At 43.4% G+C, this 18148-nt stretch overlaps 1 protein-coding gene across 1 annotated transcript in view; it reads left to right on the forward strand.

The window, feature by feature from the left end:
• LOC311240991 (zinc finger protein 646) overlaps positions 1-18148 on the forward strand; it is an 87596-nt gene that overhangs the window by 43762 nt on the left and 25686 nt on the right. Inside the window, exon 2 of the mRNA XM_084329634.1 lies at positions 10644-13432. Within this exon, the coding sequence (XP_084185760.1) occupies positions 10869-13432 (2564 nt within the window). The 5' untranslated portion in view covers positions 10644-10868. The remainder of the gene's footprint in view (positions 1-10643; positions 13433-18148) is intronic.

Raw genomic sequence — 18148 nt, forward strand, 5'->3', positions numbered from 1 at the left:
AGGCGTTGTCTTAACGTTATATTTCCGGCTAGCAGTAGCTACAGACAGCTCCTGATATCAATGTCTTATAACACTCATTCGATGCATATTCGAAGCCCGGCTTGCGTCGCAGTCATTAACGGGGATAGCTGAGGGAGTAGGGTATATCTGCAGAGCCTAGGGTAAATCTGCAGAGCCGAATGTGATTTGATCAAAGCAGAGTATGTACACACAGACAGTGGAGATAGCGAGCATTTTGACTTGTTGCGTGGTGGCGATGTCTCGCAGATAATACAAGTACAAGTCTAATTATATAATATATATATTTTATAAAAAAAAAAAAAAAAAAAAATTATATAAAATAATTTTTAATTTCTTTTTAATCAAAAACGATCGGTATCGGATCGGTATCGGCCGATATGGCTCACGACGATCGGTGATCGGTATCGGTGGCAAAAAACGTGATCGGGGCATCCCTAATCTTGATATTTGTCTAGTCTAGTGCAGCGTTTCCGTTAGAACATATTCGTGCCGGTCTGAGTGTCCTGCAAGATTTCTATCCCCGGACATATTCCTGAAATTCCGGTCAGAGTTTTAAACAGCAGTCTGTTATAATCACATTTTTATGAGCTAACGAATTCCGTTATATTGGACATTTGTATTAATTACATCAAGCGAAGAATGAGAAATTGATTTGCAGAATCAAATTAATTACTATCTCTCGCCTCCCAAGTTAGTGCGATACGCTGATCCAGCATCAAGCTCCCGCGCCGCAGGCTCGCACTGCAGCAGCTGTCACACGCACCCCCAAATGAATCTCGAGTCGACATCGCTTCACCTCGTTGTATCAGACACGTCACACACATCATAATGTTCAACTTCACACACAGCAAACTGTAGTTGATCATCACATTGCCTCGTTTGCTGCAGAGAGCGAGAGGACGAGCCACATGCTCGTAATGCGTTTGTTGATTTCATTATAGCCTACATTTAGTTATAATCAATTATATGCATTACTATGTGAGACGGCAGTCAACCAACAGTTGCATATGATTAAAAAATGTCAACACTTACTCACCCCGTCTCGTTCTGCCTATCCGTTTTGTACCTGCGAGGCTGCGAGAACAGCGGGTCATCTGGTTGGTTCGACTTTGATAGATACCCATTGCATTGGAACAGGTGGACTTCTGCGAGGCTCGCAACGGTAGCAGCAGACTGGGGATGCTCTTTGTGGTTCAATCAATAAAGTGTACTTTGTGTACGTTCAATCAATGTTATCTCTCGTACATCATAGACGCTAGACTACTAGACTATAATGTCGTACCTCAGCCAGGAGAATTTAACTTTCCACTCGGGCCGCCGCCTGAACGCTCGACATTTGTTTATTTTCCGCGGGAGCATCGGCGGTCTCTGTGACTTCAGAAGACTCATCTTCGTTGTCAATGTCATTATTATTAGACCTGCTTGTGCTTGGTTTCATGAAATATTTGTTAAGTTTAGCTTGTTTGGCCATCTCTCTCTCGCTCGTATACCTGTTTGTCGATATGGTGGCTGGCCAGACAGACTAAAAAAAAAAAAAAAAAAAATTCACATCCGAGCGGCGCCATCCGCGCTTTATTAGAGCGAAGCACAATGAAACAAGTGTAATGATTGTTTCGTTCATCGCATAGGCTATTTAATTTGAGCCTATTTTAATACAATTCAAATAATAAAATTGTGCTTAGACTAGAGGAATTATTTTCACCGGACATTATGACCGGAGATATTTAAATATTCGGACTTCAACATATTTTGCCGGTCAAATACCGGTAATTACCGGCTAACGGAAACGCTGGTCTAGTGTGTTCATTAGATGGGTGAAATCCTCTTTCAGTGCCTCTGTGCCTGTTTTCGTAGGCAGTTAGCCTCTGGTATGCGTGCCATTAGCGTTAGCCACGCTTCTAGGCCTCTTTTCTTTTGGAAAGAATGATGATAAAATATATTCGACTAAGAGGTTGGCCAGTCGACTACGGCTCCTTTCGACCGATTAGTCTACTTAATAGGGGTCAGCCCTACAAGAGTCCAAGGTATTCATTTAAATGCTTTCTCTGAATCATACATTTACATTTCATCATAAATAGAATGTATATCGCAAAACCTGTAACCTCAAGGCAATTAGAAATGTTTAACTATATGAGATCTTACCATTTCACTTACTTTGATTTTTTTTTTTTTTTTTTTTGGAAAATGTCATATTGTCACTGTGACCCTTTGGGCCAATCGCCTGCTACCTCCTGTGACTTATGTAAATCACTTTATTTTTCTTTTCATGCTCTGATGAAGGCCATTAGGCCTTTGACATTTCCTCTAAAGCACTTAAAAATGCTTGATTTAACCCTTTGATGCATACAGTCATGCCAATATGATGATTATAAGTCCCTGCAACATATGTTTGCATTATTAAACCATGAAGATGCTTTAAAAAATAATTTAATGAAAATGTACTAAGAGTAGTCTACTGACACACTAATAAAAAAATGTATTTACATCTAAGACCATTTATATAAAAACTCTTGGGTGCCTTTTTTCTACACAGTACTGTGTTTTCTATCCACTTTAGCCAAACACACACACACGCATATATGTATATACAGGGCTGTACGTTAACTTTTTTTGCACATAGCACTGGTGCTACAGAGGTTGATAGTTTTGTAGCACAGGCCAAAATCTTGTAGCACGAGTATAAAACGTCTCTAAAATCTCTAAAAACAACCTCAAGTAGTGCAGTTCATTACTTAAATAGGTATGTGACTGGCAAGGGACATGAATCTTGCATACAGGGCACACAAAATCCAAACTTTAACAAGAAATGATTTCAGACAAATTCTTTCTTTATTTGCCCATAATGTAAAACAAAAAGAACAAGGACATAACCGATATGAAGCAGTCCGAGACCAGGCAGCGCTGGTGTGGACTCAGATTACAGAGAAAGCTAGAAACCAACCTAGAAACACCTAGAAACCAACATAACAAATAGATATAATGCATACAAACACCTGTACATATTTGTGGAACCAAATAAATGTATTATTATTATTATAATTATTCGTGTGTGTGTGTGTGTGTGTGTGTGTGTGTGTGTGTGTGTGCACTGCACACATGTCACAGTTCCAGCATCATATCTGCTGGCCACTTTTTCAGATCCACACACACACACACACACACACACACACACACACACTATTGCATTAATCAGAAGTACAAGGAACTCTGCATGAATGAAAAGGGCTTTATAAATAAAATGAATTATTATTATTATTACCTATTTGCATATTGTCTCTTTATTAGATAGATAGATAATAAATACTTTATTGATCCCGGAGGGGAATTTAAGTAGCCATACGATGGAGTTCTTTTTACAGAGTAAAATTAGCGGCTTAAATTTAGTGAACAGCATTTCTTCCTTGGCGATGCAATATGCCACATTCATCTTAAACGTTACCTCACGGAGATCAGCATCATCCGCTCTGGTCGTCTGTTTACTCAGCGAGTGCAAGAGGGTGCCGGCCCGCTCAGGGTTTTGTTTAGAGTTGAAGGCATCCCGGGCAAGAATGTGTCGATGGGACGTATTATGCTTGCTAATATTATCCCTTTTTAGGATATTGTTACTTTGTTACCCACGACATGTGGATTTTCGGCACCAGTGACAGAATAATAGCTGCTCTTCCTCGTTAAAAATAAGCCACGGAAAATCATTTTTCCACTCTGCGTTATATCTGTAAACCTTAATCTTTAACGGTGGTCCCTCTCGGGCTCGTTTGGGGTTTTGTACTTCTTTTGGATTTAAAACCTTAAAAAAGCGCTTCATCTTGTCAGAAACTGTCTGTCACTGTACGTTGAGCTCGCACCTGGCTGCCTCGGCTCGCGGGGATATTGTTCGCTAGGGATTATGGGATTTGGTGTTTTGATATGGACTCTACGCGAGACGGGACATTGTTTTTAATCGCACGAGACTACAAGTACCAGGTGGATAGCGCCGTGGTCCATTCATTTACCGTCACACTTTTTTTTTTTTTTTTGCTTGCGCCACGGGCCATCGCACCCGTGCTAGTGAAGTCAATTCATTCATCGCACAGACTGACGTCAGTGTCGCACGTGCGGCACCGTACAGCCCTGTGAATTGAAAATGGGGGAACCTGAGGTAAACAAGACGAAAGTTTTTCTCTGGTCTGCATCCCCTTAACAAGTGTGTATTGAGCCGTACTGTATTTTACCCATTCTGCAATCTGTTAATAAAGTTTTCAATCAATCAAGTTAACTTTGAACCTCGGTTGTCAAGCCGCGTCAATGTTGTGTATGCATCTGGGTGGCATCACAACAGTGTTCACTGTGCCTTTTAAGACGGCACAGTGGCCTTACGACAGTGCTGTGAAGTACCGTCAAGTGTTGTGGTAACGTCAGTTGGGTTGGTGTGCTGTTGTGCACAGCTAGCCCCTTTCGTGACTGCGATGTGCAAGCCAGGGGCTTTTGAGCATGAAATAAAATGTCTAACATTACGTCGTAGTCCGGTGCGTTATAGACTATAGTCATAACAGATACACCTACATGGGGCTGGCTGCTTTGAGCACACGCGCACACGGGGCTAACCCTAACGTTAGCTAGCAAGCAGCTATAGCAAAAACGCGAACTAGAAGCGAACCACTGTATACAGTTCCAATAGACTAACATACACCTCTGTGATTTAAATGTGTCCTTGCCTTAGACTCGAAGGTTGTACTAGGGTTGGATGCAGTTCCCCGTTGGTCAGTCTGTCTGTTTTCCATCTTCTGCTGTGTTTAACGTTATCTGTTTGCGAGTGCTTCCTTGACTGATGACTAGTACCGCGGGACTTTTATTCAACATTCTATATTTCCGCGGGTTGGCGAGTACTGCAGGAACTTTTATTAAACATTATATATGTCCGCGGGTTGGCCAGTACTGCAGGAACTTTTATTAAACATTATATATGTCCGCGGGTTGGCCAGTACTGCAGGAACTTTTATTAAACATTCTATGTCCGCGGGTCTTGTGCAGTGCTCTCGTGGCACTGTCAACTCGCCTGGCGAGTGGTCTTCATGAATTATGGGATTTGGTGTTTGATATATGGACTCTACGCAGACGGGACACTGTTTTTAATCGCACGAGACTACAACTACAACAAGTGGATAGCGTGGCGCCGTGGCCCATTCAACTTAATACCGTCACTCTTTTCTTTTTCTTTTTTTGCCACACGGGCCATCGCACCAGTGCTACTGAAGTCAATCCATTCATCGCACAGACTGACGTCAGTGTAGCACGTGCAACATATATATCGCACTGTACAGCCCTGTTATATATATATATACACACACACTACTGTGAGAAAATAATAATCACACAAGGGGATAATGGCTTATAGCAGACTTAATGATTTTAGAATATTTCAGATAATGAAATTAAATGTTTATATCAACTATCCAGTTAGTATTTAGGTATACTGTCTGTAACGTTTGGCTACTTTAAATCATTGAATGTAGAGAGAGAGCGAGAGAGAGAGGGGGCGAGAACGAACGAGAGAGCCAGCCCCCCCCCCCCCCCCCTGGTTTTGTTCTAGGTTCGCGTTTTGATCGTCTAAGCTGCCGTAGGTGATGACGTCACACTCGAATGTAAACAGGAAGAGTCTAACACACAGAGATGGAAAGTGGATGATATACAGAAACGAATAACCAATAAATATGAAGTTATGTTTAAACTTCTGTTGTCAAGCGTTGTCAATATAACCCACCCCCTTTCCTCACGAATGGAACTAGTGTGGAGTCCGCTTTGACCGCTTTTCCGCCGTCCCTGCTACACTCCGGACCACTACACTAACGTTAGCCTAGCCCTCGGTGCATCACAGTCACGAAATGGGCTAACGTTAGCCTATAGCTCCGCCGTCCCTGCTACACTCCGGACCACTACACTAACGTTTACCACCATTTCATGTCACGCACCACCTAGAGCAGTGCTTCTCAAACTTTTTCTGTCAGGCCCCCCTTTGGCGGACCAAAATATTTTGGCCCCCCCCCCCCCCCCCCCTCGCCCCAACAAAATAGTCATGAAATGGGCCATGTTTAAATTTATTGAAATAACACCAATATCGTGACCTTTCAAATTGGCCCTATATTTTGTTTTCAGAGCTGTCATGGATGAAAAGCCAGCTTCACACAGATATACTGTATGTGGTGCTGAATGGTATCAACACCTTAACTGCTGCATCATGAGTAGAGCCATATGAAATCTGCGATCACGGAATCGCGGACGGAATCGCGGAATTGAGCAATAAAAATGGAATTACCTGTAAAACGTGGAATATTGCAGATTTTGCCATAATTTGGACTGTAATTCCGTTTTCGGGATAACGGTGGAACGTTTGGTGCAAAGCAAACATGACCGGGACGCTAAAGCGTGTTACACCGCGCGCGTCACTTCCACACTGCTTCACAACAACACAGCAATGTCCAAGCGTGTAGCTGCTCCGGTATTAACAGCATCCAAAAAGCTACGAAATACCACACTAAACCCTAAATTCAGAGCAGAGCAGTATCCTAATGACTTTTATGCCTCCGGTGATAAGGTGTTTTGCTAATTCTGTCAACGTTCCGTGGACTGGACCCGCAAAAACACTTGCGACACTATTGTGAAATAGCTATAACGTTAGGTCATGATAGCTTCTAGCTAAATCTAGTGCACCCATCCATTTGTTTAATGCAAACGATTGTCATTATACACTGCCCTTTATAAACTAAATACACTTAAATAGCTATGTAACGTTATAGGACTATAGATGGAAATGATAGCTTCTAGAAGTTCTAGCTAAATCTGGTGCACCCATCAATTTGTTTAATGCAAACGATTGTCATTATACACTGCCCTTTATAATCTAAATAAACTTAAATAGCTATGAAACGTTACAGTACATAGGACTATAGATGGAAATGATAGCTTCTTGCTAAATCTAGTGCACCCATCCATTTGTTTAATGCAAACGATTGTCATTATACACTGTCCTTTATAAACGAAATAAACTAAACTAAAGGTGCCTAAATTATGCATTACTATATTTCATCACAATATAATAGATATAGCTAGGTTACTGACATTGTCATTGTGATAATGTCAGTAGTAGCTAGCTGTATCTATTGTTTACACTTGAAATATGTATTTTTATTTTGTCACAATATTAATTGAAAAATATTGTGTAAAATTGAACTGTATTTCTGAGTTGCAGCACTTAAAAACATTAAATGGACTGTTATATCTTATTCAATTGTGGACATTTATTCATTCCCACTTATTAGACACTATTTCTGATGGTAAAATGAGCATAAAAAGCAAAATACAGAATTCTGAAATATTAAAACGGAAAAAAATGGAATTTGGGAAAAAATAAAATGGAATTTGGAAAATAATAAAACGGATTTCATATGGCTCTAATCATGAGATGCTTGGTACTCAGCACCACACTCTGAAACTAGCTCTCTAGGTGGTATCAGATGAGATTTCAAAGAGTTCTTCCCAAGAGTTTGGATGGAGATGTAACTTGGTGATCCTTTTCTGTGTTTTATTAAATAATGATTTTCAGATTTTGAGAAATGGTATTTTCATGGAGAACAGTGCAGCTGCAACAGACAGCACTTTAGTGATAATTTTCTGGAATCAATTTTTTTTTTTTTTTTTTTTTATAAATCTCAAGGCCCCCCTTGTCATGCCTCTGCGCCCCCCCTGGGGGGCGCGCCCCCCACTTTGAGAAACACTGACCTAGAGGGCGCTTACGCACCACAAGGGGTGCGCGCACCACAGTTAGGGAACCACTGGCCTATAGCTCCACCGTCCCTGCTACACTCGGGACCAGTACACTAACGTTAGCCTATAGCTCCGCCGTCCCTGCTACACTCGGGACCAGTACACTAACGTTAGCCTATAGCTCCGCCGTCCCTTCTCGAGGAAAGCACTGCGAGTGTCTCTCGGCCGCGGGCGGCGCCATATAAACTAATACTCGATGTTCGCGATATAGTAGTACTTAGGGATGGGTACCTTTCACATTTGAACCGATACCGGTACCTGTGAATCGATACCGGTACCCAACGGTACCTTTTTTCGGTACTTTAGTCTCAAGAAATTTAATTTACCTACCTCAGTCGTAAAAAAAAAATCCAAACTTCAAATAACTACAATTTCGACAGTTTTCGGCTCGTCATTGCTCCGACTGCTTTGTTGTTGAATCAAGTCAAATCCTAGGTAAGGATATATTGTGCGTGTGAACGTTGACATGAAAAGAAAAAAGTAAAAAAAAAATGATTTTTTTTTTTTTTTTATTTTATTTCGGTTTCTCACTTGATTCGATACTCGGTAGTACCGACGTGTTTCGGTTCGGTACCTCAAAAGTACCGAATTCGGTACCCATCCCTAGTAGTACTACATCTCGGGTAGAACAATCCGCGATACATCGAGTATACTCGATATATCGTCCACCCCTAGCCCAGACCTGACCTGTAGGCGTCGCTGTCCACAACGCCAGATTACCACCCACGACTTCCCTCCCCCTAACTCAGCCAAACTAGTTAGTATGACGACCGGCCCAAGCCGCAGGGCAATGCTGACTCCGGGAGTCGTGACCGCAGCCTCTTGCATTGGTGACGAGCGCAATCTCCGCTACGCCACCCGACCGCCTTGGCATGTTTATTTGACATATGGGCCGCCAGAATAAATTGGTGAAATTGTGATTAGTCAACTTTGTCCTGAAGATATGTGTGTTGCCTCTTTACCTTTTAATGTTAGTTAATAGTGTGTACATTCAAGATTGCTATTCATTATAGCTCTAAATGTGAGCGTATTCAAATGGGCCCCCTCCGATAATCTTTATTTTTGTTTGTGATCACACTTTGAAATTCACTTTTCAGTAGTTTTTATTGTATCGAACCCGTTTAGCTCTTAGCATAATTGCACATTGAATTAGCCTACATAGTATTGCTAAGTCACAGAGCCCCAGGTGTCAGTCGTCAGGCCAGATATTGAGGCTTTTTGTCTTTTATTCCTCTTTTTACTATTATTCCTCCAAGTGTGCGATTGTGTAGCCTAATAACACTACTCACTTCAAGAGTGCTAAGGGAGTAGGTAAGACATGATTTCTAATGAAAGACATGGTCTGTTCTTACTGAGCTGCGACTCTAAGCTGATGCTACAGTTGCGTACTGCTAGGCTAAAACACTCCTCATTAAGTAAGGGATAATGTATAGCTACAAGGTCATTGTCGCAAAATAATTGACCAAGACTGCGTTCTGGAACACCGAGGTGCCGCGCCGAGGTGTTGCAAACGCAGTTAAGGTCAATTATTTTGCAACAATGTCAGAGTATAGCTATACATTATCCCGCTTATTACAGGGCTAACTTACTAACAATATACCTAATTCATTTTACACCATCGACAAGACGAGATCAAAACGCGGTTGTTCTGTTGCTGAACAACTATGACTCTGGCGTCGGCAGGTGTGTGCTTGATTGCACCTGATGCAGTGCAGCTGTGCATGGTATAACGCTGCGAGAGTCCGGCTGCGAGGCGTTGCCCCTCGCAGAGGTCGTTATTGCGCGTTGCCCCTAGCAGCGGTGAATTATCAAGAAATAATTGGCCGCTGCTAGGGGCAACCTTGCACTATTGACCAATCACAATCAAGCATTTTGGCGAATTTTTAAACGCCATGTAATAATAGTAGTTAATTAACTGATTGACTAATAAATTGATTAAATAATAATTATCGAGTAAAAAAAATTACTGCATCGATCGGTGGCAGTTAGGTAAATGTTACAAAGCGTCTGGTGGATTGATGATTTTTGGATTGTGGTTGAACAGAATAAATGTTCTATCTTGGAAAAGCACTGTCTGCTGGCGAGATTAAGTACTTGGATATAGAAATTTGCTATCGAAACGGCATTTTTTCAATATTGATAGTATTGAAGCAATTCGACCGACACCATAAAGGTATTGAATTTCAATATTAATAATAATATATATAATATTATTTATTATAATACAATATCCACACCTACTCATCTGTTTCTTTTGTGTGAAAATGAATAGTTTAGATCCACCGATTAATCGACAAAATAATTGGATGAGTCGATTACTTAAATAATGGTTAATGGCAGCTTTGACTAAGGGTACTGAAAGGGTACGAGTGTTTGTATTTGACCAACGAACAGCGAAGGCCTATGGGGGCTGTTGATAAAGCGGTGGTATTGTGAAGGTTATGTGGGATTTAAAAGCATGGGTCATTCTCTCTCTCTTTACACTATCAACAAAGGTGTGTCCCTGTAGGAGAGGCGAACACAGTCCTAGGGCTCAGCATGTATGTAGGGTGGAGCTAGAGAGGCTAAGGCCTTGTTTTTTGTGATGAGATTAGTTATTATTCCCATTCTCATCTAAAATCACATTTTATTTAGCGTAAACATTCTGCTATAATATACTTTTATTGACTTGGAATGCTATAAACATTAATGTGTAAACGGTTTAAAAACACAAAGAACATGCTACTCTTTGTTTTGTTCTGACAAATGTTTTGGAAATTATCCTTTTATTCCTTCCTTAATGTAACCACTTCCCTCTTTACTCTTTTCTTTTGTTTCCACAGTGTCACCCCATTGGCTTGTGTGACCCCAGGCCCGCCTCCTGCCTGCCAGGGAGGGCCCTGATTGACAACACCACATCTACAGAGCTTGGGAGAAAATTGGTGCAGCCACACACGGCTAAAGAGCTAAGCCCCAGTACCCCCCCCCCCCCCCCCCACATCTATGATCACGGTTCATTACTACGTCGTGAACCGTGAATTCTCCTAACCAATTCCAATTGGAGTACTATGGCAATGCATGATATGAGCCGTGCAAAGGGATTCCCCTGTAAAGAGTGTGATATGGTTTGCCCAAGTACCCCAAGTCTACTAGAACATATGAAAGCACATTATCAGCAAGAAGAAACCGGACGTTTTGAGTGTGAACAGTGTGGCCGTATTTACAAACACGCAGGTAGCTTGGCTAATCATAAGAAATCTCACGAGGTGGGCTCCTTCCAGTGCCCCGTTTGCACCCGTACTCTTCCCAACGCGGTGGCCCTGAAGAACCACCTGCGCATACACACCTTGTCTCCCAGCAGCGCACAAACCGAAGAGGAGAACGAAGAAGTAGCCGAAGACGGCGGCCACGACGAGAGGGACTACACGCTAGCCCAGGACCTCTCTGACGGGTTCACTCGCACACATTTGAACAATAGCCACAGTATCCTGCAGAGTCACGAATCGGAAGACCACGGAAAGAAAGGCTCCCCCGGATCCGACGACGCCTGGGACAGGCCGTTCAAGTGCGATCAGTGTGACCGGACCTACCGGCATCACGGTAGTCTGGTGAACCACAAGAAGTGCCACCAGCAAGGGACTTTTAAGTGTTCTGTTTGTTTCAAACAATTTAGCAACCTGGCGGCCCTCAACGGCCACGAGCGCACCCACTCCAAGTTCAAGACGCCCGGGGCGTCCATGGTGAGCAGCAGCAGCCTCCACGGCCCGGAGCGCAGCATCGGAAACCAGTTGGCCCAGAGCGACGACTCAGCCTCTTGCTTCTGCCATCTGTGCCAGGTGGCACTGCCGAACAAGGCAGACTTTCAGGAGCATATCCTGCTACACAACGCTGCCTCCTCCTCGTTGGGTCTATCCCGCAGCTTCCCCGGCATCATGCCTCACAACCTGAGCGCCATCCGCTCTCCGGCGTACACCCCGGCCCTGGGGGACCCCCTCCCGTTGCCGCCCTTGCCCAGTGAGAAGAGGGGCCCTTACGATCCCATGCTGGGACCGCCCGTCAACAATCCCATCTACACCTGCGCCTACTGCGGCGCGGGACACCCGGACCTTGAGAGCCTCAAGGTGCACTACCTGACCCACGACCCGCACCCGGGCGCCCACGGCCAGGACGGCGGCGGCGGCAACTCCATCCTCAACTCGGACGGGCTGGGCTCCGGTGCCCAGGGTTCCGTTTCCTCTCCTTCAGGAGGCCGAGTGCCACAGGCCAACTCCCCGGACGACGGGGAACGACGCTTCAAGTGCAGCGAATGCGGCAAGAGCTACCGCCACGCGGGCAGCCTGGTGAACCACAAGCGCTCCCACCAGACGGGCCAGTACCAGTGTACCATCTGCTGTAAACAGTATCCTCACTTAGCAGCGCTACACAGCCACCTGCGCAGCCACAAAGGCCGCCCCTCCAACCAGCCCATTGGTAGCGACAGCAATGACTGGCTCTCTTCAGAGCCGTTGACCCTGGACTCCCAGCAGAGCTACGTCCAGGAGGGTAGTGGTGCCACCACTCCCATCTCCTTGCCGGGAAACCTGGGTGACCCCGCCCAGTTTGTGCCCGACGGTGGCCACAGCAGCAACCTCGACTCCCTGGAGTTCCACGACCGCTTCGACGGGAGCTCGCTGTCCCAGAGCAACTCGGCACATCGGCAGGCTGACCGGCACATGTGTGCAGATTGTGGCGAGATGTACGGCGACATATCCGGCATTAAGTCCCACATGTGCCCCCGGCGTGGCCAGCAGCAGCAACAACAACCGCAAGGCAACATGTCCAATGGCTTCATGGCACAGGGGAACATGAACTATAACAGCCCTGGTGCGACCTCGCTCTCCTCAGGGGGCCAGAGCAGCATGAAGGAGGGCAGTAGCCAGCGTCAGTACGCCCAGAGCGGAGTCAAGAGAATGGGCAACAACGATAAGGAGGAGGACGACGACGGAGAGGTTTACCAATGCTCAGTCTGCGGCAACCACTACGCTAGCCTCAGGGCCCTAAGGAGCCATTTGCGCAGCCACGCCAACAACCCATCGGCCTCTGGGTCCTCCAACCTGGAGCAGGACTGGAGGATGATCTGCTCCACCTGTGGACAGAGCTTCGCCAGGAAGCAGGACCTGTTGAACCACCAGCTGGTCCACGGCCCCCAGCGGCCGGACGGACAACCCCAGGCCATGGGCAGTAACCCCGCCAATGGCAACGACAAAATGGACGGCCGTAACCATATCTGTGTCGACTGTGGCATGTTCTTTGCCGACCGCCACCACTTGATCACCCACCTGTGCCCCGGGAAGAACCGCGCCGGCACGCTGAGCAAGCAGGGTGTGAATGGAGCCAAAGGGATGTCTGGAGGAGAGGGGGGCAGCGGCGAAAGCCGCGAGGGCGGTGGTGAAGGGCGCAGGTCGATGGGCGACCAAAGCGACAGGCCCCACAAGTGCGACCAGTGTGGGAGAGGGTACAGGCACCCCTGCTCCCTGCTCAACCACAAGAAGTCCCATAAGACAGGTGTGTTCCGCTGCCTGGTGTGCCAGAAACGCTACTACAACTTGCTGGCACTCAAGAACCACCAGAGGACTCACTTTGACCTGAAGAGGTAGGTCTCTAATTCTGCCCGAATTTCATTTTTTTTTTTTTTTTTTTTTATATAATTTCACTGAGAATGTAAAGTTATGTAGCCTAATTGGTGAACTGGGTCATTTATATATAACAAAAAAAATATCTATATATATTAGGGCTGTCAGTTTATCGTGTTAATTAGAATAACTAATTACACAGCAAATTTAGGAACAATTTATTGGGGGAAAAAAGTTTCAATTTTATCTCATTCATTCCATAAGAACGTAGAATAAACATTTATAGTCTTTTTTTAAATGGTCCATTTGCATGTTCTTGGTATCTGATTCTAGGGACATCTATGGATCTAAGGGAATGTATTATTTCCCAGTGTCAGAAATACTGTGTCTGTTACTAGGCTTTGAGTAAATTGTAATGAACCAAATGAGTATCAATTCAAATTTATTTTTGTTTTCTTTGACTGAATAACACCATGCTAAAATGTACCAGACCTGAAAAATCTAAGCAAATAAATAAAGGGAAGATGATTAAACAGAAGGTTTTGTAGATACAGTACTGAATTCTGCCATCCGGACACATGCCATTTGAAATATGATTATAGAATATCGGGCCTAAAATGGTTGTGATTAAAATGCGATTAATTAGATTAATTAATTACAAATCCTGTAATTAATTAGATAAATTTTTTTATCGCCTGACAGCACTAATATATATATATATGTAGTATAATTGGTCTTTGGGGGGGGGGGGGGGCATCCCAAATAAAATGTGAATGTGTTTGTATTAATGAGCCATGGAAATGGGGTGCTTTGTTTTGGCAACTCTAGATGTAGTCTTCTATGACCAACATCCTAGAAAAAAGGCGTCATCTTATTTTTGGGGTCTGGACTTTTACATTCACAACAACAGAAAGCGGCAAGCGAGTTCCCCAAGCGAGCCACTCTTAACACTTTGGGTGCCAGCCGCTTTAGCCATCTTTGTACTCTGGCATAAAAAAAAATATTGTTTGGTTTCCTGTTGGTTGTCAGTTAACACATTCCCTGCCACGCAATTTGAGCATCTTATACCACTCTCTGCCAGCACTGTAAGCCTATGGAGATGTTCACATTCTTTGCAGGGCTATAACTTTTTCGCCATATCGCCCAGCCCTAGTCACACACACACTTGCCCAAATTACGTCATCTACACGTTAACGGTACTGCTATCGGTAAGTTAGTCTATGAGCGGATTAGCTACGGAGCTAACAGAGTGTACCATCCATCTGCGACAACGCAACAGTGGCAGCAACAGTGGACACAGAGTAATGTTAACGTTATGTCGAGTTCATACTACACAACACGTATAAACTCGACATAACGTTAACGTTACTCCGTTTCCATGAAGTGTTTAATTAGCAGCAATCTGTTGTTGAAAATGTAACGTAAACCGGAAATGGAATGCGAGGACAGGAAGCCGTCATGAAATCGTTGTAGTCATATTGTAGTCTTTTAGTCTTATTAACTAAAAGATTTTAACAAAATAAAAAGCAGCAGCACATAGCACAGTCATGTTTGCTATGTATTTCTTTCTTTAGGGGAGTAGGACATTTGTTTCAGTTTTAGCATGATGTTTTATAGATGGCTAGGTTAAACAGGTTTTAGTTTTTAAGAGGGGATTTGATTGAAGTTTATTTCAAGTATGCAACACAACAAACAAACATCAAGTACAGATCTAGCCTTAAGCCATTCAAATAATAAATGTATACATAAATAAATAAATGGTTACAATATATAATCTAATAATCTAAATCTAATCTAATATATAATCTAAAAAACAAAAGGCTAAAATGCTAAATATATAATCTAAGAATCCAATAATCTAAATCTAATATATAATATAAAAATGCTAAATGCATGAGTCTTTTGTCTTTAATGTTAGCTTGCAAACTCAAATACTGTCTTCGTAAGCCTCATAATGAATTGTTTGGGGAAAAAAGGAAAAACATTGTGATGTGTATCGCCGAAAGGTCAGAAAATATCGTGATATCATATTTAGGCCATATCGCCCAGCCCTACGTTTTTGCGTGTTATACCGTGGTGAATATTGTATAGTTCAGAGTGATCCTGGCTAATTCCTGGTAACTGTGTTATGGAGCAATACGTGAATTTAGCTAAAAGCGTTCGCGTTGCTCGCCTGGCCACGCTACTATTTCCAATTCAAAGGTATATAATGGGTATTATGTTTCATCATGAATGCATGAAAGGGGGGGGGGGGGTAATTTTCTGATGCTTTGATCATCAGCAACGGCATATGTTTTGGAGTACGTTACATATGATCGTTGCGATCGATGTGAAATCATTGTTGGATCAAAGTAAGATTGATGTCATATAGTGCTTACCTTTACTAGGAGGTATGCCAAAAAGAATATTCCAATTGTCTGATCGCGATTTCCAGTATTGGTCCCTGACATGAAGTGGCACAAGATATGCCTCAAGTGTGCTGAAGGTCGGATGAAGTGATTCACTTGGCTTGGTCTAAATTCTCCTCCCGGACCATATACAATGTAACACACAGTGTGAAATAAGGTTTCAAAGGGTGGGTGAAACTGCCACCTAGTAGGATGCGGCCAGTATTGCGCTTTTGGGATATCAGAATGATTTCCTATGGTAACACCGAGGTCCGTGAACTAGGGATGGGTACCGAATTCGGTACTTTTAAAGGTACCTACCGAAACACGCCGGTGCTACCGAGTATCGATTCACGTGAGATCCAACGGTGCCAATTTTCGGTTATTTATTTAGTTTACCGCAAACCGAAACCACACGTTAAGCGGTTCAGCTTGTGCAAACCCAGCATTGGCACTTTGTGTGTGTGAGAGAGCGTGTGTGCGCGAGCGTGAGAGAGAGCGTGAGAGAGAGCGTGAGAAAGCATGAGCGAGAGTGAGAGAGAGAGAGAGAGAGAGAGAGAGTGAGAGAGAGTGAGTGTGAGAGAGTGAGAGACTTACTTACTAAGTGTAGTAAGATGACTGAGGCCCACTAACATACGCTTAGGAATGGGTACCGTTTACATTTGAACCGGTACCTGTGAATCGATACCCAACGGTACTTTAGTCTCTAAAACAGACCTGGGCATGACCGGCCCGCGAAAGATTACATGATAATTTTTTATTTTTATTTTTTTAACTTTTTTATTTTCATGTCAACGTTCACACGCACAATATACGCTTACCTAGGATTTGACTTGATTCAACAACAAAGCAGTCGGGGCAAGCCGAAAACGGTCGAAAGTGTGGTTATTTGAAGTTTGGATTTTTTTCCCCCACAACTGAGGTAGGTAGATTACATTTTTAGAGACTAAAGTACAGAAAAAAGGTACCGTTGGGTACCGGTATCGATTCACAGGTACCGGTACCGTATCGGTTCAAATGTGAACGGTACCCATCCCTACTGAACACACAACTGCAGGGCAAGGGCATTTTTGCTCATGAAATGCATAGCCATGTGAAAGCCTTCATGACAAAGTTGCAATTAATTTCAAGGCAACTAGGCAGCAACAATCTCAAACGCATGAAAACCCTGAAAGAAGTCAAACCATCAGCTGATCACCGGCACAGGTACTCATCCATGTTGGGAGCACTGCATGATGAATTTTCAAGGCGTTTTCAAGATTTCAAAAAGGTTGAGGATGAAATGCAGCTGGTTTCCTCTCCCTTTTTTTTTTTTCTTTTTTTTTCTTTTTTTTTTTTTTTTAAACTTTGGCCATTCCCCTGGCTCTTTTATACGTTTATCGCATTTATTCTGGTCAAGGATGACTGACAGAAACAGGCTGAAAGGGTTCAGATGGGGGGGAAGACACTCTGGGAAAGGCACGGCTGCAGTCCGGGATTCGAACTCGCTAAACCCCAGATCCGTGACGAGCACGGTTGTCCCCGGCGCTGAAATAGCTCGCGGTACGTGGTGAGCTACTGGAGCTCCCCGGTTTCCTCTCCCTTTACCTGCAGTGTTGATAGTTGTTCAGCTTGAACTCATTGACCTGCAGTCTGATTCACTACTGAAAGAGCACTTTAAGTCAGCATCACTGCTAGAGTTCTACTCTGCTCTCAAGGAGGAGATCTTTCCAAACATGAGGAGACATGCTCAGAAGATGTTGATTCTCTTTGGATCCACCTACATATGTGAACAGACATTCTCAGTCATGACGTTTACCAAGTCCAGGTACAGATCCTCTCTCACTGATGAACATCTGGCAGCTGTGCTTCGCATCTCCACCTCAGACATGCAACCTGACTTTGATGGACTTGTTAAAGCTCAACAGACTGGATTTCTCACACTGAATGAAAAAAAAAACGGAAGAACACTCAAATGTGGAAATATAACAAGTGAAATGGGACACTTGATATTTTTTTTTTTTTTTTTTTTGCACAGTTCTGAAAACATTAAATGTTTAATATAGGCATGTAAAGTAAAAAAGGCTACAAAACTGGGACACTTTTCTTTACACAGTTCAGTGACATGTCTTGTTTATTTTGGCTATAAGATGATGTGATGTCTTTAGAAAGCTAAGAAAATCCTTGTTTCAATAGTATATGAAACTCAAAATGCCTGTTATTAATGTTTCACATTTTGTTTATCATTTTGGAAATAAATTCTATTTGAATAAATTCTATTTTTGAAAGCTAACCTCACCTTTTAATTGCCAAATAATAACATACACTCTTACCAGGGGTCAAAACAATGCCATTTACTGCTTTTTATAT

Source organism: Notolepis coatsorum (assembly GCF_963971535.1).
Source record: "Notolepis coatsorum genome assembly, chromosome: 14".
Lineage (NCBI taxonomy): Eukaryota > Metazoa > Chordata > Actinopteri > Aulopiformes > Paralepididae > Notolepis > Notolepis coatsorum.